We start from the raw sequence: 23,400 nt of genomic DNA, 5'->3' as shown, positions 1-23,400 counted from the left end.
GGCCCGCCCACCTGACAATGACTTCAAGAGAAAAGTAAAACTTTCTTTGTAGATTGAGAGAAGGACTTGGAGTACTTGGAGGAAGTCTCTACTCACAAACCGACGGAGGCGAAGCAAGAACTACATCACCAAGAGGAAGACTTTGCTTCTAATCAGTGGCCGATACCGAGTACTGATAACGAGTACTGATACTGAGTACTGAAACTGACTACTGATTCAGAGTTCCAACACCGAGTACCAATACCGAGTACTGATACCGAGTACCGATACCGAGTCCTGTTTCAGAGTTCCAATACCAACTACCAATACCGAGTACCGACACTGCATAGTGATACCGAGGACTGATACACGGTGCTACTGTAGAGTGTAGACCGAGCTGCTGGTACTGAGAGTACCAGTCACTTTAATCATGTTTAGCATGTAGCATGTAGCATGTAGCATGTAGCATGTCGCATGTCGCGAGGTTCAGAGGTAGGCGCTGAGCAGTTAAACTACTGAGCGACATGGAGCTAACTCCGCTGGAGATGAAGTTGCTGGTGATGAAGTTGCTGGTGATGAAGTTGCTGGTGATGAAGTTGCTGGTGATGAAGTTGCAGGTGATGAAGTTGCTGGTGATGAAGTTGCTAGTTGCTGGTGATGAAGTTGCTGGTGATGAAGTTGCTGGTGATGAAGTTGCTGGTGTTGTACCAACTATCTTCCTCCTCCTCTTGATATTTTATCAGATCATAATTTTCAGTCCGTCTTACTGGACGCTGTGTTAACGTGAAACTTTGAAACAATGTTTTCACTTGAAACGTTGTCGTGTGAACGTTGAGTCACTTCTCCCCCACCCCCACTCCCCGCCTCACCCCCACCCCCACCCCCACCCCCATCCTCACCCCCACCCCCAGCCCCACCCCCACCCCCCGCCTCCCACTATCGATGTAATTAGAGCCAAGGAGCCGGTGTGACGTTCAGGCTGATTGGCAGAATCAATGCTGGAAACGCAGCATCATGGAGCTCAGGGCTCAAAGGCTTTTAAACACCCCGATCAGCTCAAACAGCTGGAGGTGCCCATGCATTAGTAAACCCGTCCTCGCTGCCTGCTGCCACCGTGCCCTTGAGCAAGACGTAGTGTCTGCAGTAGGTTTTCCTCTCCAGTGAAAACGGCCATTCAGGCTCATCGGCAGTAAAGATTTGTCTCAATCACCTGATGTAAAACCCCAACACCTGTCATCGCTGCTTCCCAAGGTCTGAGCCGCGCTAACTAACCCTGATTGATCGCCGATTAATGCGTCCGAAGGCGACTATGATTTACTTGTTTGGAACAAACAAGACAGCTTCCATTTTTCTCCCCTAATGGCGCCCCCCCCCCCCCCCCCCCCCCCCCCCCCCTCCTCCGCACCATAACTCTTCTTGTCTCCATGTACTCAAGCTCCATTACACTGAGCATCCAGTTCAAAAGCAGTGTCTGCTGGACGGCGGCTCGCCGTGGCGGAGCGGCGGGGCGGCGGCTCGCCGCGGCGGAGCGGCGGCTCGCCGCGGCGGAGCGGCGGCTCGGCGGCTCGCCGTGGCGGGGCGGCGGCTCGCCGCGGCGGAGCACCATAACTAAGATCAGCAGGTGTTGCTGCAGAGCCGAAAAGAGCTGTTGGTTTATTGTCACTGGGTTCTGAGTGATCTTTTTATTTAGGTTTTATTTAGTGTATTTATCACTAAAGTAATTACATTCATACTTGAAGGAATTTGCGATAAAAACTCTGGGGGACTTCGGCTCCACATCTGCTGGTTTAACGCTGAAACGGCTGTTTGGGAGTTTAAACAACGAACCTCGGATCCACGTTTCATTTCATGTCATGTGAGAATTGATGCAGTTTTCATTTCTGCATCTGTCGACTGTTTACTCAGCAGTTTTATTCACTTTTTCCCCTCCTCTTCCTCTTCCTCTTCCTCCTCCTCCTCCTCCTCCTCCTCACTCTTTCATCCTGACAGATATGTTGATCCATGGTTTTATTTCCCGGGAGTCTGTTGTTCAAACATTAATGTGGCTCCTCGCTCTGCTTTGTTTCTCCACAGAGAGCAAGGAGGTGTACAAGAGACAGGTGCTGTCAATCACATCCATCGCCATGGCGATCAGCCTCCTGGGGACGCTGTGCATGGCCCTGTACTGCCGCAACAAGTGAGCACAACACACAAACAAGCAGACACTGTAAACATTGAAACAAGTTTGGATGGAACTTTTTGTGAAGTGAATACCCCCTCCTGCAGACGTGCCGCCCAACACTTTATTCTTTGGATATAAACACTAACTTTGGGAATAAAATAACTTTAAACCACTGAAATGATCCACGATGCAAGGAACTTTTACTTGATGAGAAAACTTCAAATAAGAATTCTAAATCCCAGTTTAAGATTATATAGTAAAGTCAAGGACTAAAAATAAGTTTTAAAACAAACTATAGAATTTATCAAGTCTAAAAGTAACATTTCAATATAAACTTCGGCCAGAGCCAATTATATACAAGTACAAGTACAAGTACAGACCTTTAGCTAGTTGCTGATACCGAGAACTGTTACGAGTACTGACTACTTACGTAAGTACTTACTGGTGTCTGTTCACACAGCAACGGTGTTCAGAGCCACTGAAACACAACGTTTTGGAAAACGGCTCCAAAGGTGGAACTTTTTTAAAACACTTGAAGGAAGAGACAACTTTTCGTAAAGGCTTAATCTCCATAGAAACGTGTACTCCCGTGCGAGCCTCGCGTTTATGTTTGGAGAGAAATCCTGCGATTCTATTGGTTCGTCAGTCCGTCACCACTGATATGTGACACCATCAGGATTTTATTGCAGGTTGTCTTTGGTTGCCATGACAACGTCCATCCTCGAACCGTCTCTCAGAGTGACGCAGGACCAAAGATTGAGACCAAAGAAATCCACCGTTCTCTTACAGTTGTTCTATTTATTCTGAACATTTCCACTTTATTACATTTAGTAATTATTTGGATTTTAAAATTAAAAGTGTTCTGTGTCCTGACCGGTACTGGGCATGTGGAGTGTGAGAGTGAGAGACGGAGTGTGAGAGTGAGAGTGAGAGACGGAGGGTGAGTGTGATAGTGAGAGACGGAGTGTGAGAGTGAGAGACGGAGTGTGAGAGTGAGAGACGGAGGGTGAGTGTGAGAGTGAGAGACGGAGTGTGAGAGTGAGAGACGGAGTGTGAGAGTGAGAGACTGAGGGTGAAAGTGAGAGACGGAGTGTGAGAGTGAGAGTGAGAGACGGAGGGTGAGTGTGAGAGTGAGAGACGGAGTGTGAGAGTGAGAGACTGAGGGTGAAAGTGAGAGACGGAGTGTGAGAGACAGAGTGTGAGAGTGAGAGATGGAGTGTGAGAGACGGAGTGTGAGAGTGAGAGATGGAGAGTGAGAGTGAGAGACGGAGGGTGAGTGTGAGAGTGAGAGACGGAGTGTGAGAGTGAGAGATGGTGTGTGAGAGACGGAGTGTGAGAGTGAGAGACGGAGTGTGAGAGTGAGAGACGGAGAGTGAGAGACGGAGTGTGAGAGTGAGAGACGGAGGGTGAGTGAGAGACGGAGTGTGAGAGTGAGAGACGGAGAGTGAGAGACTGAGGGTGAAAGTGAGAGACTGAGTGTGAGAGTGAGAGACGGAGTGTGAGATACGGAGTGTGAGAGTGAGAGATGGAGTGTGAGAGACGGAGTGTGAGAGTGAGAGACGGAGTGTGAGAGTGAGAGACGGAGGGTGCGTGTGAGAGTGAGAGACGGAGAGTGAGAGACTGAGTGTGAGAGTGAGAGACGGAGTGTGAGATACGGAGTGTGAGAGTGAGAGATGGAGTGTGAGAGACGGAGTGTGAGAGTGAGAGATGGAGAGTGAGAGTGAGAGACGGAGTGTGTCAGTCAGTGAGCAGACGGTGTGATGGATGGCGCTGTAGCTCCAGAGGCTTTCCTCACTAATATAATGATGTGAGCGAGTGTGCGACACCATCATGGCCTCACATGGAGCAGCAGGAGCTTCAGTGATCCATGGTGAGTCGCTTCAGGAGAGTTGATCTAGAAGAAGAGTGATCAGAACGGAAGCCTGACTGAGGATCTGAGGAACCTGAGGAACCTGAGCCACCAGGTGACTGCAGAGCTGCTCCTCACTACTACTCTGCTGGGTATTCAGGCTTAGTTACTTTATTTCGTTTGTAACTTTTTCAATTGAAGAATAAAACACAACAACATTCCTGCAGCATTAGAGTCAGAACAATATGATACATCACAATCAGTTTTCTTGCCTGAATGAAAAATAAATGATTTCCACTAATAACACTTTTTGAAAGGACCTTCAGCTACTTGTGATACAAAGTACCGATGTGAGTATTTATCAAATGTTATAATTCTGATTCATACTTCATACGCAAATGATTCACGAAAGTTATGCCTATGAGTGCATCAGTCAGACTTTACTCATGTTTAGCATGTAGCATGTAGCATCGCTGGTGTGTTGTATCAGGGATTTGTTACGAGTGCGAGTACTCCATGCAGTATCGGTATCAGTATTCCGATGTTATGATGAGAAGTTCACATTACAAATGTCTTGAAGGTGCAGAATACCTGAGAATGTGTGTGAAGCTCTGTTCCTGTGCTTTCTTGACTTCTGGTCAGCGAGTTGTTGTTCTGAGAGATTTACATGCTGAATCCAGTCGGTGTAGCAGTGTAATGATGTAGCAGTGTAGCGGTGTAGCAGTGTAGCAGTGTAGCGGTGTAATGATGTAGCAGTGTAGCGGTGTAATGGTGTAGCAGTGTAGCGGTGTAATGATGTAGCAGTGTAGCGGTGTAATGGTGTAGCGGTGTAATGATGTAGCAGTGTAGCGGTGTAATGATGTAGCAGTGTAGCGGTGTAATGGTGTAGCAGTGTAGCGGTGTAATGATGTAGCAGTGTAGCGGTGTAGCAGTGTAGCAGTGTAGCGGTGTAATGATGTAGCAGTGTAGCGGTGTAATGGTGTAGCAGTGTAGCGGTGTAATGATGTAGCAGTGTAGCGGTGTAATGGTGTAGCGGTGTAATGATGTAGCAGTGTAGCGGTGTAATGATGTAGCAGTGTAGCGGTGTAATGGTGTAGCAGTGTAGCGGTGTAATGATGTAGCAGTGTAGCGGTGTAATGGTGTAGCGGTGTAATGATGTAGCAGTGTAGCGGTGTAATGATGTAGCAGTGTAGTAGTGTAGCAGTGTAGCGGTGTAATGATGTAGCAGTGTAGCAGTGTAATGGTGTAGCAGTGTAGCGGTGTAATGGTGTAGCAGTGTAGTGGTGTAGCAGTGTAGCAGTGTAGTAGTGTAGCAGTGTAGCAGTGGAGCAGTGTAGTAGTGTAGCAGTATAGCAGTGTAGCAGTGTAGTAGTGTAGCAGTGTAGCGGTGTAGCAGTGTAGCGGTGTAGCGGTGTAGCAGTGTAGCAGTGTAGTAGTGTAGCAGTGGAGCAGTGGAGCAGTGGAGCAGTGTAGCAGTATAGCGGTGTAGCGGTGTAGTGGTGTAGCGGTGTAGCGGTGTAGCAGTGTAGTAGTGTAGCAGTGTAGCAGTGTAGCAGTGTAGTAGTGTAGCAGTGTAGCAGTGTAGCAGTGTAGTGGTGTAGCGGTGTAGCGGTGTAGCAGTGTAGTAGTGTAGCAGTGTAGCAGTGTAGTAGTGTAGTAGTGTAGCAGTGTAGCAGTGTAGCAGTGTAGTAGTGTAGCAGTGTAGTAGTGTAGCAGTGTAGCAGTGTAGCAGTGTAGTAGTGTAGCAGTGTAGCAGTGTAGCAGTGTAGTAGTGTAGCAGTGTAGTAGTGTAGCAGTGTAGCAGTGTAGCAGTGTAGTAGTGTAGTAGTGTAGCAGTGTAGCAGTGTAGCAGTGTAGCAGTGTAGTAGTGTAGTAGTGTAGCAGTGTAACAGTGTAGTAGTGTAGCAGTGTAGCAGTGTAGCAGTGTAGCAGTGTAGCAGTGGAGCAGTGTAGTAGTGTAGCAGTATAGCAGTGTAGCAGTGTAGTAGTGTAGCAGTGTAGCAGTGTAGTAGTGTAGTAGTGTAGCAGTGTAGTAGTGTAGTAGTGTAGCAGTGTAGCAGTGTAGCAGTGTAGTAGTGTAGCAGTGTAGTAGTGTAGCAGTGTAGCAGTGTAGTAGTGTAGCAGTGTAGCAGTGTAGTAGTGTAACTATGATAACTAAACACCAGACGTCTGGAGGAACGATGGACTTGCTGCCGACTCACTAAACAAGTTTCTTCCACTGTGACTTGGACGATCAGCTGGTTGGTGTGACGCACAATGTGAACGTCCACTGCAGGTTCTCCAGCACAGCGCCCCCTCCAGTCTGAGAGGAAGACCTGATCGACAGGCAGTTTTTATTGTTTCTCCACCATTTCTAAATCTCATGATTTGCATATTAATAGAATCTGTTCAGTCGGGAAGAGGAGGCAGAAGGAAGGAGAAGAATTCTCACTCGGACCAGATTATCTTGTGAGACGAGTCTGAGAGGTTCTTTAACTATTTAAACCTCCGCCTGCATCGTGTCTGGTGAACGATATCTTAACCATATCTTAACCATATCTTAACCATATCTTAACCATATCTTAACCATATCCCAACAATTAATTTATAAAGATCAGTGAGAAGGAGTTTGTAATCATATTATCTTCATTGAACATCACAAAGAAAATTATTACATAAAGTTCTTTTCCTTTATATTCTAGTTTTTCCACATATTAAGAATGACTAGTTACAAAATAGGATAACTTGTCTTCCTTTAGGTTAAACAGGTAAACATGGACCAGGTTCAGGAAACAGAATATTTCTGAAACAATCCCAGTTTGATCCTTCGTGTTTCTGGGTTTTGGACGTCTTTGCATCCTGCTGACGTGTCAGAACCTTTCTGGAGCTGAGGAACACACAGGTTTCTATCGGTTCCTCTCCGCACCGTTAGAGGAAGCCGTTTGAGCGGCTCTAGTTTCTCGGATACCTGAAGTCAGGTTTGGGCATCGCGCGGCGGCGGCGGGAGACGATGTGACGCGTCTCAGCAAACATAAAGAGCTGAATGTTTGTCGTGATCTCCAGGAGATAATGGATCTTTCACTTTAACCAAACACTTCTTCCTAAAAGACGCGTGCATCGTGTGGCGGCCTTCTTGTGAGGGAATAGAATTAAATGCCAGAGAGGTGGAGAGGACGGCGGCTCAGCTGTTTCAAACACTTCATTACACCGCCGCCATTCAGCGCAGCGACAGGAAGCCTGACGCCGTCACCCGACGCCGTCGCCCGACGCCGTCGCCTCCAGCCGGCGGAGCAGCACCAAGTCCTGATTCAGATTGTTCCAGTGCAGGAATCACCAAGTGGCTGAAACCAGCAGGGAGAAGAAAAGGAAGCAGAAAAGCTTCTTTCAGCTCCACAGCAGGAGTCACATGACGTCTTCCTGCTCCGTCTGGACCTCCAGACCTTCTGCGTCCATTAATTAATCCACTTCAATCCTTCAGACTCGCATAAAACTCACCGCAATTAATGAGAAGAGTCAAGCTGAATCTTCTAACCTGAAACTATTCCACTTGTTTTAATTGCTCCTTTGGGGAAAAGACCGAATTCACTGCAGGTAGAACTCTTTCATAGAGCTGCTCGACCTTGAAGGAGGCAGGAAAGGTCGAACACGAGTCTTTTTTTATTAGTATTAGTTTATTCAACTCGAGTCTTTTTTTATTAGTATTAGTTTATTTAACACAAGTCTTTTTTTATTAGTATTAGTTTATTCAACACGAGTCTTTTTTTATTAGTATCAGTTTATTCAACACGAGTCTCTTCCACCAAGTCTCTCAATAAAACCTTGCAGATCGTATCTGAGGCCTCGTTCGCACCAAAACCGTTTCTGTTTCAGAAAAGTTTCACTTTCAGACGACAACATTTTGAAAACGATGTTTATTCACAAAGAAATGTCAGAAACACAAAAACTCCAGTTTTTATGTTGGTCCACTAGTTGGTGCTGTTCTCAAGTCCCAGTTTGTAATAATTTCATCTCTGAAACAAAACGTGCAACTGACATCTTATTTTCAAACTTCTGTCGTGTCGGCTCGTGAACTCGTCTGTCAGTCCAACAAAGTACCAACTACCACAGCGTATGATTACCTAGTACTCTAGTACTGCGGTCTGACAGGGTCAGTGTGTTAGCGTCTGAAGCTCCTCCTGTATGAATGTGTTTCTTCTTCTTCTCCCCAGGAGGCGCAGGGAGAAGCTCCAGGCCCACCTGAAGGAGAGTCGCAGTTTGAAAAACTACAGCGCCAACTCCCACAACGCCCTGGAGGCCAAGACCAGGACCCCCAACACCAACCTGCCAATGCACCAGGTAGCTTCATACTGAACCCTAGTCCCAGCTGGACCCCCCAGGGCCGGGCCGAGTCCGACACGCTTTCATAAATATGGAATATTGTTCCAGATACATGAAATACTGAGGAAACGTTGATGCTATTCTATAATTCCCAACCTCCGACGACGTGATGTTGTTTTTAATGAGAGATGTTCTGGTGAGACACTGGAACCACAGCGGCGAGGGCCTCCATGTTAAACTGCCACGATGCTGTGGAACTTCCTGGGAGTTCTAGTGACGGTCCGATCGGGACATTTGGCTTCTTATTTGGCCCATTTGGCTGGAACACCGTTTCTGCCCTGCAGTAAAACTGCTGCAGCAGAGAGGCGGCCATTCAGCCGGCGTCGTCGTTACGTCTGTCAATGTGGCAGTGAAACGGAAGATCAGGAGGGTCAGAGATCAGGAGGGTCAGAGATCAGGAGGGTCAGGGATCAGGAGGGTCAGAGATCAGGAGGGTCAGAGATCAGGAGGGTCAGAGATCAGGAGGGTCAGAGATCAGGAGGGTCAGGGATCAGGAGGGTCAGAGATCAGGAAGGTCAGAGATCAGGAGGGTCAGAGATCAGGAGGGTCAGGGATCAGGAAGGTCAGAGATCAGGAGGGTCAGAGATCAGGAGGGTCAGGGATCAGGAGGGTCAGGGATCAGGAAGGTCAGAGATCAGGAAGGTCAGAGATCAGGAGGGTCAGAGATCAGGAGGGTCAGAGATCAGGAGGGTCAGAGATCAGGAAGGTCAGAGATCAGGAGGGTCAGAGATCAGGAGGGTCAGAGATCAGGAGGGTCAGGGATCAGGAACCGTTGACAGCGGTGAAGTTAAAACATCAAGAAAGCAGAAGATTTTCCTGAATGTCAGGAGCTTTTTTCTGAACCTGTTAATCAGCCTCACCGTGTTCACTGACCAGCTGTTAGGATGTTTCCTCTGTAATCAGGCAGAAGGAATAGAAATAACATTTACTGGAGTTGTTTAAATCTCCCTGTGGCTTCGTGATGAGTCGGCATATTGTACTTCAAAACTCCTCAGTCACTTGTTGAATGAAAGACTTTCTGCTGAATCAGGGTCAGAGATCAGGAGGGTCAGAGATCAGGAGGGTCAGAGATCAGGAAGGTCAGAGATCAGGAGGGTCAGAGATCAGGAGGGTCAGAGATCAGGACAGTCAGAGATCAGGAAGGTCAGAGATCAGGAGGGTCAGAGATCAGGAGGGTCAGAGATCAGGAAGGTCAGAGATCAGGAGGGTCAGAGATCAGGAGGGTCAGAGATCAGGAAGGTCAGAGATCAGGAGGGGCAGAGATCAGGAGGGTCAGAGATCAGGAGGGTCAGAGATCAGGACAGTCAGAGATCAGGAGGGTCAGAGATCAGGAGGGTCAGAGATCAGGAGGGTCAGAGAACAGGAGGGTCAGAGATCAGGAAGGTCAGAGATCAGGAGGGGCAGAGATCAGGAAGGTCAGAGATCAGGAGGGTCAGAGATCAGAGATCAGGAGGGTCAGAGATCAGGAGGGTCAGAGATCAGGAGGGTCAGAGATCAGAGATCAGGAGGGTCAGAGATCAGGACTGCAGCTAATCTGTTGTTCTGATCAATATGCTATTAAAATTGAGAAAATTGGATGGTCACTCCGTCTCTGGTCAGTTGGTTTCTCTCTGGTCACTCCGTCTCTCTCTTGTCACTCGGTCTCTCTCTGGTCAGTTTGTCTCTCTCTGGTCACTCTGGTCACTCGGTCTCTCTCTGGTCAGTCGGTCTCTCTCTGGTCAGTCGGTCTCTCTCTGGTCAGTTGGTCTCTCTCTGGTCACTCTGGTCACTCGGTCTCTCTCTGGTCAGTCGGTCTCTCTCTGGTCAGTTGGTCTCTCTCTGGTCACTCTGGTCACTCAGTCTCTCTCTGGTCAGTCGGTCTCTCTCTGGTCAGTCGGTCTCTCTCTGGTCAGTTGGTCTCTCTCTGGTCACTCTGGTCACTCGGTCTCTCTCTGGTCAGTCGGTCTCTCTCTGGTCAGTTGGTCTCTCTCTGGTCACTCTGGTCACTCAGTCTCACTCTGGTCACTCGGTCTCTCTCTGGTCAGTCGGTCTCTCTCTGGTCAGTTGGTCTCTCTCTGGTCACTCTGGTCACTCAGTCTCTCTCTGGTCAGTCGGTCTCTCTCTGGTCAGTCGGTCTCTCTCTGGTCACTCTGGTCACTCGGTCTCTCTCTGGTCAGTCGGTCTCTCTCTGGTCAGTTGGTCTCTCTCTGGTCACTCTGGTCACTCGGTCTCTCTCTGGTCAGTCGGTCTCTCTCTGGTCAGTCGGTCTCTCTCTGGTCACTCGGTCTCTCTCTGGTCAGTCGGTCTCTCTCTGGTCAGTCGGTCTCCCTCCAGTCACTCTGGTCAGTTGGTCTCTCTCTGGTCACTCTGGTCACTCGGTCTCCCTCTGGTCAGTTTGTCTCTCTCTGGTCACTCTGGTCAGTCGGTCTCTCTCTGGTCACTCGGTCTCTCTCTGGTCAGTTTGTCTCTCTCTGGTCACTCTGGTCAGTCGGTCTCCCTCCAGTCACTCTGGTCAGTTGGTCTCTCTCTGGTCACTCTGGTCACTCGGTCTCCCTCTGGTCAGTTTGTCTCTCTCTGGTCACTCTGGTCAGTCGGTCTCCCTCCAGTCACTCTGGTCAGTTGGTCTCTCTCTGGTCACTCTGGTCACTCGGTCTCCCTCTGGTCAGTTTGTCTCTCTCTGGTCACTCTGGTCAGTCGGTCTCTCTCTGGTCACTCGGTCTCTCTCTGGTCACTCGGTCTCTCTCTGGTCAGTCGGTCTCCCTCTGGTCACTCTGGTCAGTCGGTCAGTGGATCAGAACGTGTCCAGCGGTGTGTGAGAGCAGCAGGACACGAGGTGTTTCAGCAGCTTCATCTCTTTGGTGTGTGAATGAAGTGATTCTCTGGATTTAATCTCCAGCGACTCTGAGCTTCATTTGATTTTCCACTTGATGCAGTAAACAAACGTGTGTTTAGGACAAGAGGGTCTCCATCCATCATCAACACACACACACACACACACACACACACACACACACACACACACACACACACACACACACACACACACACACACACACACACACACACACACACGGCGCAGGGGAGAGAGGAAGTTTGCATGAAGTGGAGATAATTACAATTCCTGCCGCCGGTTTCTGACACAGCTGGTTTGTCCTGGTTGTCCTCTGTCCTCTGTCCTCTGTCCTCTGAAGAATGTCCTCCATCCGTCTTCTGCTCGTTGATCCAGTTCAGTCTCCTGCTGCAGGAAGACAAACAGACTCTCTGCTCAAAGCACTTCTTCTCCTCAAATCAATGCTTCTGTAAAAAGCCAAACCTGCACATGGAGAACGTCACAGTTCCACTTTTCTAGTTTGATTTGATCCCATGAAGAAGAAGAACGTCTGTTTTCTGGGTTAAAGTCCAGGTGAAGGTTGGACCAGCAGAACCACCATGAAGAAGAAGAACATCTGTTTTCTGGGTTAAAGTCCAGGTGAAGGTTGGACCAGCAGAACCACCATGAAGAAGAAGAACGTCTGTTTTCTGGGTTAAAGTCCAGGTGAAGGTTGGACCAGCAGAACCACCATGAAGAACAATCATGTGAAACACATGAGAAGATCAACCTGGAGAGCAGCACGGTGTCACACTGGATTTAAATAGCGACAACCTCAGATGTTCTCACTCCTCTTTGTTTTGAGAAGTACAAGAACTCTAGAAAAGTACTTTCTACTGAGTTTTATACAAAACAAAAAACTGTTTTAGGCGACAGCGGAACTGGAAGCCACTGAAAACACAAGTTTATGAAAATACTGCTGCTGCTGTAGGATGGAGGCTGCAGGGTGGAGGCTGCAGGGTGGAGGCTGTAGGGTGGAAGCTGCAGGGTGGAAGCTGTAGGATGGAGGCTGCAGGGTGGAGGCTGCAGGGTGGAGGCTGCAGGGTGGAGGCTGCAGGGTGGAAGCTGCAGGGTGGAGGCTGTAGGGTGGAGGCTGCAGGGTGGAGGCTGCAGGGTGGAGGCTGCAGGGTGGAGGCTGTAGGGTGGAAGCTGCAGGGTGGAGGCTGCAGGGTGGAGGCTGCAGGGTGGAAGCTGTAGGATGGAGGCTGCAGGGTGGAGGCTGCAGGGTGGAGGCTGCAGGGTGGAGGCTGCAGGGTGGAGGCTGTAGGGTGGAAGCTGCAGGGTGGAGGCTGCAGGGTGGAGGCTGCAGGGTGGAAGCTGTAGGATGGAGGCTGCAGGGTGGAGGCTGCAGGGTGGAGGCTGCAGGGTGGAGGCTGCAGGGTGGAAGCTGTAGGATGGAGGCTGCAGGGTGGAGGCTGTAGGGTGGAGGCTGCAGGGTGGAAGCTGTAGGATGGAGGCTGCAGGGTGGAGGCTGCAGGGTGGAGGCTGCAGGGTGGAGGCTGTAGGGTGGAGGCTGCAGGGTGGAGGCTGCAGGGTGGAGGCTGCAGGATGGAGGCTGAAGGATGGAGGCTGAAGATGATGCAGCCGCTTCACCTAAACTCCACTGGAAATCACAGAATGACGGAGAACAAACGCATCAGACAAGATCCGTCCAGCAGGTCCGTCCAGCAGGTCCGTCCAGCAGGTCCGTCCAGCAGGTCCGTCCAGCAGGTCCGTCCCGGAGGTCCGTCCAGCAGGTCCGTCCCGCAGGTCCGTCCAGCAGGTCCGTCCCGCAGGTCCGTCCAGCAGGTCCGTCCAGCAGGTCCGTCCAGCAGGTCCGTCCAGCAGGTCCGTCCAGCAGGTCCGTCCAGCAGGTCCCTCCAGGACGCTGTTCAGTCTGCAGACTTTCAGCTTGGAGGTTTTCAGTCTTTTCCTATAGTTGAGGTGAGCCGAGGCGGATCAATACTCCTCTTCTCTCTCTCGATTCCCTCCACCGGCTCTCTCTACTTTATCTGTGAGAAAAGTTGCATCTCCTCTCGTTTCCATGGAGACGGAGTCGGCACATTTTTGAGAAGTATTTTGTTTCAGACAGCGTCGTGGTGTAAATAAGAAGGAGCAGAGTTGTCAATCAGTCGGCCCTCTTCAGTCTCAGCAGCTGTGCTGTGCAGTGATTGGTTGACGGGGGAAAGGGGCGGGGCTCCAGTGAGTTTATTGTTACTCTTGGTGTTTCATGGTTTGGGGGGCTCCGTTCTTGAAACTGCTTTCTTTCCACTTGTGTTGATTATCTTAAATGAAAAGTGGTTTCCTCCGTCTGAGATTGTTGTTTTACTTTGGGTGGAATTGTCTGGTTGGTTCGACCTCGGAGACGCCGACGTCCCTCATTCCAATTCCCACTTAATTCTTTGTTTCGATTCTGAATAAATGAGTTGAACTTGTAGTTTTCGAGTTTTGGTGGTCTGGTTTGTGTTTTCTCTTCCTTCTTGGTCTTAAAGTCTGTGGGGGGGGGGGGGGGGGGGGGCATTTTCATTAGTAGCACTTCCTGAGGTGGTCTGGGAGCATCTGCATCCTCCTGGAGGTCCTCTGAGACACGGCCTGGACACAGGATCCGTCCATCAAGATGGAGGACTCCAGGCCAGTGAGCAGCAGCGACAACCTGGACTGAGCCTGAAACACCAGATACCTTCAAGAGTCCGGGCTGGACATGATGGACCAGGAAGGATGTTACCGGTCCCAACTGGCTGGTTGTCCAGACACCCGTCCTGCTGGCAGCAAAGACATCCAGAAGTCTCTGTCCTGCATCGTGGTCTGGAGGCTAATGCTAGTTAGCTCGGATTTCTGAGTCGTGTCTTCAGGTTCTTGGTGCTCCGGAGCGGTCCACATCCCTGGGAGTCCTCCACTCCAAGTTTGGTCTCAGACTCTTCATTTGTCTTCTTTGGATCACTTTGATCACTGATCATTGATCATTGATCATTGATCAGTGATCATTGATCAGTGATCATTGATCATTGATCAGTGATCAGTGATCATTGATCGCTCCGATCATGAAACATCCAGGATGTGCCTGCTGGATCCCGTCGCTGCTCGGCAGCCCGACGCTCTGGATCTTCTGCCAGAGGTTGAACTGAAGATGGAGCAACACTGTGACGGTGGGAGGCCTTGAAGAGGAGAAGGTTTCTAACAAGTCTCTCCTGGTGCTGCTCTTCAGGTTTCCCTGTCTGAGATGAAGGACTGAAGGTCTTCTTCACCAGCAGGAGTTAGTGGTTGAACCTGTTGAGATAAACCTTCACCTGCTGCTCTAGTTACCCAAACCAACAAACTGAGAATCAGAATCAAAACACTTCAACTCGCTTTGCAAACTGGTCGGTTGAGTTTCAAAAAGAACGACGAGTCTGATTCTGAGATTTATTCCAACTTTGGCCTCGTTACTTTCTGAAGCTGCGAGTGATCCGATTCATGTTCTGACTGGGAAGAAAAGAAGTGAAGTGATAGAGCAACATGTTCAGGAGCGACACCTCGTTTCCATCTCATACCAAGTTGCTGTGTTTTAGAGGAAGGCGCTCTATAATCTGATGTTAGAGGAGGAAGGTGCTCTATAATGTTAGAGGAGGAATATGCTCTATAATCTGATGTTAGAGGAGGACGATGCTCTATAATCTGATGTTAGAGGAGGAAGATGCTCTATAATGATAGAGGAGGAAGATGCTCTATAATCTGATGGTAGAGGAGGAAGGTGCTCTATAATGTTAGAGGAGGAAGATGCTCTATAATCTGATGGTAGAGGAGGACAATGCTCTATAATGTTAGAGGAGGAAGATGCTCTATAATCTGATGGTAGAGGAGGACGATGCTCTATAATGTTAGAGGAGGAAGATGCTCTATAATCTGATGTTAGAGGAGGAAGATGCTCTATAATCTGATGTTAGAGGAGGAAGATGCTCTATAATCTGATGTTAGAGCGTTAGTGTTGATGAACTGAATTGTGAGCGACAGCAGCTTCGCTCGTGTTGCTAAAGCACCACCGTTACTATGGAAACAGACTAATTGATAAAGACAATCACATGATTAATTGTTCATTAGAAGACGCTCTATCATTCCCTCATTAAACTCAGATTGAGTCGGTAGTTATAAGAATAGTGGTGATATGTCAGTCCTGTGACTTCGTGTTCGTAAGTTCCTGAATTGTTTGTTTGTTATTGGATGAATGGAGCAAAAACATGAATACATTAATAATACTTCATAATCTCCACTGAAAACTATTCACCATGAGTTGTTTTGAGAGTTTTCCTCTTGAGCCAGACGGTTTCTTTACTGTGTAAATATGTTGCTTTAAAATCTGTTTTTATTTATTTGATTTGAGTCTTTTGGGACTTCGTATGCAAATTAAATCCATTTGGGGTTTTTTGTTGTTTTTTTCCGCCGACACTCAGAATATCATCGATTTCTGTCTGCAGGCAATCAATTCCCAAAACCTCCTGCACGCCGTCGCAAGCATGAGGTCCAGACTCTTTCTTTAAACAGCAGAGCCACTCGGCTGCACGCCGCCGCGCCGCCACGCCACCACACCGTTACACCGCCACGCCGCCGCGCCGCCACGCCACCACACCGTTACGCCGTTACACCGCCACGCCGTTACACCGCCACGCCGCCACGCCGCCACGCCGCCACGCCGCCACACCGCCACACCGCTTCCAACTGCAGCTCCTCAATACGCCTCAAACACCACCTTGGTTTGGAGTAGTTACTTACTGCCAGCAAATTACAAGCTGAGTCATAAACGGCATAAAGCAGCTTAAAATACATTGAAGAGAATAAAAACATCTCAAACACCAAACAACATGAACACACCAACTACACACCAACTACACACCAACTACACACCAACTACACACCAACTAGACAAAACTACCCCCAACTACACACTAGCTACACACCAACTACACAAAACTACACACCAACTACACACAAACTACACACAAACTACACACCAACTAGACAAAACTACCCCCAACTACACACTAACTACACACCAACTACACAAAACTACACACCAACTACACACAAACTACACACCAACTAGACAAAACTACCCCCAACTACACACTAACTACACACCAACTACACAAAACTACACACCAACTACACACAAACTACACACCAACTACACAAAACTACACACCGACTACACACAAACTACACACCAACTACACAAAACTACCCCCAACTACACACTAACTACACACCAACTACACAAACGTACACACCAACTACACAACACTTTACAAAACTACACACCAACTGATATGAAGATGACTCTCATGTATACTTGTGAGCAGAAAGTCCACTGACGGTGTTTAATGACCTCCAGGTCTGACGGTGTTTAATGACCTCCAGGTCTGACGGTGTTTAATGACCTCCAGGTCTGACGGTGTTTAATGACCTCCAGGTCTGACGGTGTTTAATGACCTCCAGGTCTGACGGTGTTTAATGACCTCCAGGTCTGACGGTGTTTAATGACCTCCAGGTCTGACGGAGGCGTCCTGCGCCGCGGACTGAGGGACCAGTGTTTCATTCAGACTAGTTTTACAGTTCAGACTTTACTGAAGTTGTCGCTCAGTGTTTCTCCAGTATTACTACAGTCTGTGTTTCAGTATGAGGTGTTTCTTTAAATCCCTCCGACAGCAACATGAACCGTGTGAGAATAACGTTAGCATTAGCATGGTAGCCGCTGATCCTTCTCCAAACGTTTCTGTTCAAACGCAAAAGTTTTGTGAAATGAAAAAGCACTTTGGGAGGGTCCGTTTCCACGACACCGGTGTTCTGATCCTCTGGACCCTGAAGTTCTTAATCCGCCTCCCGAGGGAAAGATTCTCTCGCAGTCTCTGTTTCCTCCTGCAGAGACTGATGGAGGCGGAGCCTGTTACTGCTCATCTCCCCCTCCCCTCCCTCCTGCTCATCCACTGGTAAAGCAACATGGCGCCCCCTAGAGGTTTGACTGGCGGTCGTGTTCTAGTTCTATGGTCCAGATCAGTAGTTTAATAGTTGAGACTCTCCCTGATATCATCCGGTTCCTCATCAGTCCAATCAGAGGTCAGGTTCTCTCCATCCTCTTCACCTTCATAGTGTTTTGTTCTCTGCACACGTCTGTGTAGTTTCATTACAGAATCTAGCAACAGCGCCCTCCAGTGGCCCGGCAGACTAACTACATCGTTGTCTCTGCTGCTGCAGTGGAAACACACTCCTGGTTTTAATGGATCAGGTGTTGTCAGGTGAAACGTTGCCGTGGAAACGGGGCCTTAGAAAACAGACGGTGAAAAAGCTTCGTAACTTCATCAAAGAAAACTATTAACATGAGAAAAGAAAACTTTTCAACTTAACCAATTCTCATTTAGCTTCATGAAAACAAAATCCAGGATCAATAACCAGAGAGTGAAATCTGATTAGTGTCTGAAAACCAAACCAAACAAGAGCAAACAAAGGTTTTCTGCTTCACTCCTCTTCCTCCACACTGACACTCTTTCTTCTGCAGGCGCCGTCGCCATAGAACCTCCTTTCATTCCATTTAAAGGTTTTGTTGTTTTATCCAACATCCCTGACGTTAAACCAGCTTACAAGCAGCTTCTCAAAGCAGAACATTCTCAGGATTGACCTCCGTTTCCACGTTACCAGTGACAGCGCCTCCTGCTGGAACAGTTGTGACACAACCAGATGATTGTATCGTCAGCCTCCCTCACTCCTCCTCGTCCTTCACACCCAGCGAGGCGGCAGCAGCAGCATGGAGAGAAATCTTCTATCAAGACTCAATCAGCCACCGGCGGGGAGATAAGAGCAGAACCGAGAGCTTCCTGCTTCCTGTTTCCTGCTTCCTGCTTCCTGTTTCCTGTTTCCTGTTTCCTGTTTCCTGTTTCCTGCTTCCTGTTTCCTGCTTCCTGTTTACTGCTTCCTGTTTACTGCATCCTGCTTCCTGTTTCCTGTTTCCTGCTTCCTGCTTCCTGCTTCCTGTTTCCTGCTTCCTGTTTACTGTGTCCTGCATCCTGCTTCCTGTTTCCTGCTTCCTGTTTCCTGTTTCCTGCTTTCTGCTTCCTGTTTCCTGTTTCCTGCTTCCTGTTTCCTGCTTCCTGTTTCCTGCTTCCTGTTTACTGCATCCTGTTTCCTGCTTTCTGCTTCCTGTTTCCTGTTTCCTGTTTCCTGCTTCCTGCTTCCTGTTTCCTGCTTCCTGTTTACTGCTTCCTGTTTCCTGTTTCCTGCTTCCTGTTTCCTGCTTCCTGTTTCCTGCTTCCTGTTTACTGCATCCTGTTTCCTGCTTTCTGCTTCCTGTTTACTGTTTCCTGTTTCCTGCTTCCTGCTTCCTGTTTCCTGCTTCCTGTTTACTGCGTCCTGCATCCTGCTTCCTGTTTCCTGTTTCCTGCTTCCTGTTTCCTGTTTCCTGCATCCTGTTTCCTGCTTCCTGCTTCCTGCTGAGGAATGGAGGAGACGACGAGTCTGAACTTTAGGCACCAATAATGTAAAACTACGTAGGTTCTCGGGAAGCAGCAATGCCACTTTTTTAAAGGACGAGAACAAGTACTGACCTCCAGCTCCTTGTCAATACCGAGTACTGATACCAGTAGTAACCTATAGCTACTTGCAGATACTGAGTACCGATACCAGTACTGACCTCCAGCTCCTTGTCGATACCGAGTACTGATACCAGTATTTATTAAATACCATTATCTTCATTCATGCTCAACATGTGTTGCCAAGAACCTTCTCAGTATTGGTGCATCCCGAATAAAAAATACATGGTTTCCTCATACCTCATATTGTGTCTCCACAGTACTGCAAACGCCTGCCCCCCCCTCACAAGGCCAACATGTGTGAGTCCAGCTTCGCCCACTGCAACGTCGCCGCCACGCCGTCCAGCGGCTCCAGAGCCACGGCCAAACTACACAGGTAAGTCACTCAATACGCACATGGGCCAGTACAGGGGAGTCTGCCACTAGAGGGCAGCGCCGTCCTTCGTTCACCGCAGGAAAAACATAATGTAGATTACACTGGCAACTTCAGTCTTTTCTCCTGCAACCAGCCTGGAGAGAACATGAATCACCACAACACGCTGCAGCGTAGTGGTTCTAACCAACGCTATGAACACACACACACACACACACACACACACACACACACACACACACACACACGCAGCAGGATGCAGGATCTTTCCTCTCACTCCTTTCTGGAGTTTGCAGAACTTTTAATTCAGTCAAATCTCCCGTCTCAGAGCTGGAGAACCTCCATCCATCTAGTCAACTGCTTCATCAGGTTTGAGGCTGATGGGTACAAGAACTGATCCTCAGACCTTCTCAGGACAAACACAACCAGCAGCAACTGAGGGAGAACATGTGAACTCTGCCAGGACCTCCGAGGCCCAGATTTGATCTGCGTGAGAAATCCTCCCAATCATCGCCTTTTTAATAAAAACATGGAGGTAAAAGCTCTTGGAGGTATTTCCCCTCGGTCTGTTTCATCAGCTCCGCAGAGCCGTTTCCTCTCACCTGTGGTGGCGGTGCGGTGGTTCGGTGGCGGCGGTGCGGTGGTTCGGTGGCGGCGGTGCGGTGGTTCGGTGGCGGCGGTGCGGTGGTTCGGTGGCGGCGGTGCGGTGGTTCGGTGGCGGCAGTGCGGTGGTTCGTGGCGGCGGTGCGGTGGTTCGGTGGCGGCAGTGCGGTGGTTCGGTGGCGGCGGTGCGGTGGTTCGGTGGCGGCGGTGCGGCTGCAGGTTAATCGTCCTGCTTCAAGTGGATCCAGGCAGCAGCTGATTTTCCCACAAACCCCACCAGACAACCTTCCAACCTCCTCTGACCTTCTCAGCGTCTCCAGACGCTCGCCAGCCGTCCTGCTGCTCACGCCGCCACGCCACGTCCTGATTGGATGATCACAGCTGATCAGTTTGCAGCTGAGCTTGTTGGATCCCGGCTCCAGAACCAGACTAACTGGGAATAGAAGTTCCCGACTAAGCTTCTCCTTATCTCTGCTCTAAGTCCAGATGGAGACGCTAATCTTCCTCAGAACAGCAGAATTAAATATGAACGAGGGCCTCAAGTATCGTTCTGGGCCAGAATTAAAGCAGAACCCAAAACACAAGAGCAGCACGAGGAGGGAATTTATCGCTCGAGTAAAGTAAGTCTGAATGTTTCCTCATGCTGAGGAGATTACAAGTAACTTCAGGACAACTGGAAATGAGCCGTCTTCTCCTCAAGACCCCAGACTCCCCAGATCCCCCAGACCCCCCAGACCCCCCAGACTCCCCGGACTCACCAGACCCCCCAGACCCCCCAGACTCCCCAGACCCCCCAGACCCCCCAGACTCCCCGGACTCACCAGACTCCCCGGACCCCCCAGACTCCCCGGACCCCCCAGACTCCCCGGACTCACAAACACCTTTCAGACATCACATCAGGAATATTGATCAGGTGAAGAAGGAGTTGAGCTGCTGTGGCCAGTAAAACACCACAGGAAGGATTATAGGTCGAATCATTTCAGAGTTTATTATTACAATATCCTGAACATAAAGATGATCATAGTCAAACGTAAAGATTAGTTTAATCAACTTTAAATGTACTTTAAGTGTCTTGAGGCCTGCAGAGAAATCGGAGTGTTTCCTCCAACCCTGCAGCCTGTAACTCTCCCGTACAGCCACATGAGGAAGGAGCTCTACCATAGAGGAGATCTGCTGTTTCTGAGCTTCTGTTGCTCCGCATCACTTTTTCTCTAATCCTCTGTCTTTACCTGGAAATCAGGATCACATTTATATTAATTTCATGATCAGTAAATAAATAAAAACTAATGTTTCATGAACTGCCATTTTTTCATCAATGTGACATCAGAGCTGCTGGCGCTGTGCCAGACAGAACCAGACAGACAGAACCAGACAGAACCAGACAGACAGAACCAGTCCTGTAATGTTGGCCAGTGAGGTGAAACTTGAGGATTGATCAGGCGATCACCTGGCGATGACCACGTCTGCCCACACCTCTCCTTATTTAAACTAAATCCAGAATAAAATAAAATGTGATGAAACAAACTCAATTGTTTTCTTCTTGGTTTCTTCAGGAGTTCTTCACTGTCCCACAGCCCTGAGCAGAGGATGCGTGCAGTTCATTGGTCGGCTCCCCGCAGGACTCCGCCCATTCCTAGAGGAAGGCTGAACCCCATTGGAGGATCCAAGTTTTCAGGCCCCGCCTACCAGCACCTTCAGGATGTGGACGCAGCCGAGAAGGAGCCTGAAGCACCAAGAGGGTGAGAACTCACACTGAGCTGGAGGCCCGTCGCCACGGCAACCGTCTGGAAACAACGGCAGTAACGCTGAAAACCATGCAGTTTTCATGTTGGTCCACTAGTGGGTGCTGTTGGTTGTTTCTGGAATGAAACCACACACACATGCAGCAGAGAACAATCAGCTCTAAAAACAAACAACGAGTGTTTTCAAAAAGTTGCACTTTCTGCCGTTTCCACGGCAATGCAGCATTTTCAGGAGCTCGCCATGGAAACTTTACAGGTGAACCTTCACAAACACTTTATTCCTATAGTGCCAAGTCATTCTTATAATGCCGAGTCATTCTTATAATGCCGAGTCATTCTTATAGTGCTGAGTCATTCTTATAGTGCTGAGTCATTCTCATAATGCCAAGTCATTCTTATAATGCCGAGTCATTCTTATATAGCCGAGTCATTCCTATAGTGCCAAGTCATTCTTATATTGCCAAGTCATTCTTATAGTGCTGAGTCATTCTTATAGTGCTGAGTCAATCTTATAATGCCGAGTCAGTCCTATTGTGCCGAGTCATTCTTATAGTTCCGAGTCATTCCTATAGTGCCGAGTCATTCTTATAGTGCTGAGTCATCCCTATAGTGCTAAGCCCTGCTTGACCCTAAAATACATAAATTAGATAGAATTTAAAAAATGTGGATTTAATAATTGTTAGCTCGTATAAGTAAGTTTAAAAGTCTTATTATTTCATTCTGTAACAATTGTTACTAGGAGCTCGGCTGTAAGACATTCCTGGTCACACAAACAACACAAGTACCAAAAGAGAAATGTGATTCTTCAGGAACAAACGACTGAAGCATTAAACAGAAAACTGGGCTGCTTCATGCAAAGCTTCACATTTAACTGCATTTTGAAACTGAACTCTCCCACCTGCACCTGGTTACAACCGTCAATTTCTGTAATTAGTGCTGCTGTGATTCTGAGCTCCTGTCAGTAATTACTTTTAATTAATGAGCCTCTGTGTGTGTGTGTGTGTGTGTGTGTGTGTGTGTGTGTGTGTGTGTGTGTGTGTGTGTGTGTGTGTGTGTGTGTGTGTGTGTGTGTGTGTGTGCGTGTGCGTGTGTGTGTGCGTGTGTGTGTAAATAAAGGATGTAAACTGAAATAATCACACCTGATACTTTAGTTAAATTGCCTAAAACCATTTCAGTTCACGAGCTCAAATAAAGTTAACGTGTTCTCTTGGATCGACGTCGTTTTGTTAACCGTTCATGTTCATGACACTTTGATCGAGTTGCACACACACACACACACACACACACACACACACACACACACACACACACACACACACACACACACACACTCGCTGAAGTCCGAGTTCTGGCGGCAGCAGATGGACATAGAGACGTCAGCTGGCCGGCCTCGGTTGCCATGGAGACTGTTGACCAGGACTGCACGTCGACAGAGATTTCTGGGACAGAAATAGAGAGACGAGCAGTTTGAATCCGTCCTGACGTGAGTGAAAAGACTTCAAGAAAATCTGGTGGCCACCAGAACGAGGAGCACGAGGCTCGGCGCCGTGACGGAGCGGCGGGCAGACGACATGTGACAGTTAGAAAACACTTTCAACAAAGGTTGGCAGTTCTATTCCTCGCCTGTTTGAGAAGCATAGTGTTATTTCAACAAAATTGCTGACAGGGGGACAGAATGTCCTGCGTCCTTTCTACTATTTTAAGATAAAGCTGTCTCCTTTTCGGCGAACGCCCAGGCCTCGCTGCCCCCCCACTGCACCTTAAACACACACACTGCATCCACTTGTGAGTGCGGCTGGAATCCAGGGGGCGCTCTCGCTCAGGCATTGTGCTCACGGGGGGGCTGGGGTGCGGGTCTCCATCCCCATTCACGGTTGGATTATTGGAGGGTGCGTATCGCAGTGGCCTGGTGGGGGCCCGGCTGGCGGCCTGGGGGCGGGAGTCTTCGCCATCCAGT

The 23,400-nt window shown here is 48.8% G+C and overlaps 1 protein-coding gene across 1 annotated transcript in view; it reads left to right on the top strand.

Moving 5' to 3' along the window:
• LOC308120697 (uncharacterized protein) overlaps nt 1-23,400 on the top strand; it is a gene marked incomplete at both ends in the record, with an annotated part of 352,259 nt that overhangs the window by 324,899 nt on the left and 3,960 nt on the right. The window contains 8 exons of the mRNA XM_080481466.1: nt 2,053-2,155; nt 8,177-8,303; nt 8,712-9,051; nt 9,376-9,776; nt 18,986-19,101; nt 19,677-19,920; nt 20,402-20,643; nt 21,255-21,440. Coding sequence (XP_080337592.1) covers nt 2,053-2,155; nt 8,177-8,303; nt 8,712-9,051; nt 9,376-9,776; nt 18,986-19,101; nt 19,677-19,920; nt 20,402-20,643; nt 21,255-21,440 — 1,759 coding nt within the window. The remainder of the gene's footprint in view (nt 1-2,052; nt 2,156-8,176; nt 8,304-8,711; nt 9,052-9,375; nt 9,777-18,985; nt 19,102-19,676; nt 19,921-20,401; nt 20,644-21,254; nt 21,441-23,400) is intronic.

Source organism: Lipophrys pholis (genome assembly GCF_963383615.2).
Source record: "Lipophrys pholis genome assembly, chromosome: 15".
Classification (NCBI taxonomy): domain Eukaryota; kingdom Metazoa; phylum Chordata; class Actinopteri; order Blenniiformes; family Blenniidae; genus Lipophrys; species Lipophrys pholis.
Note: the sequence above shows the minus strand (reverse complement) of the source record. Positions and strands in the feature narration are given on the sequence as shown.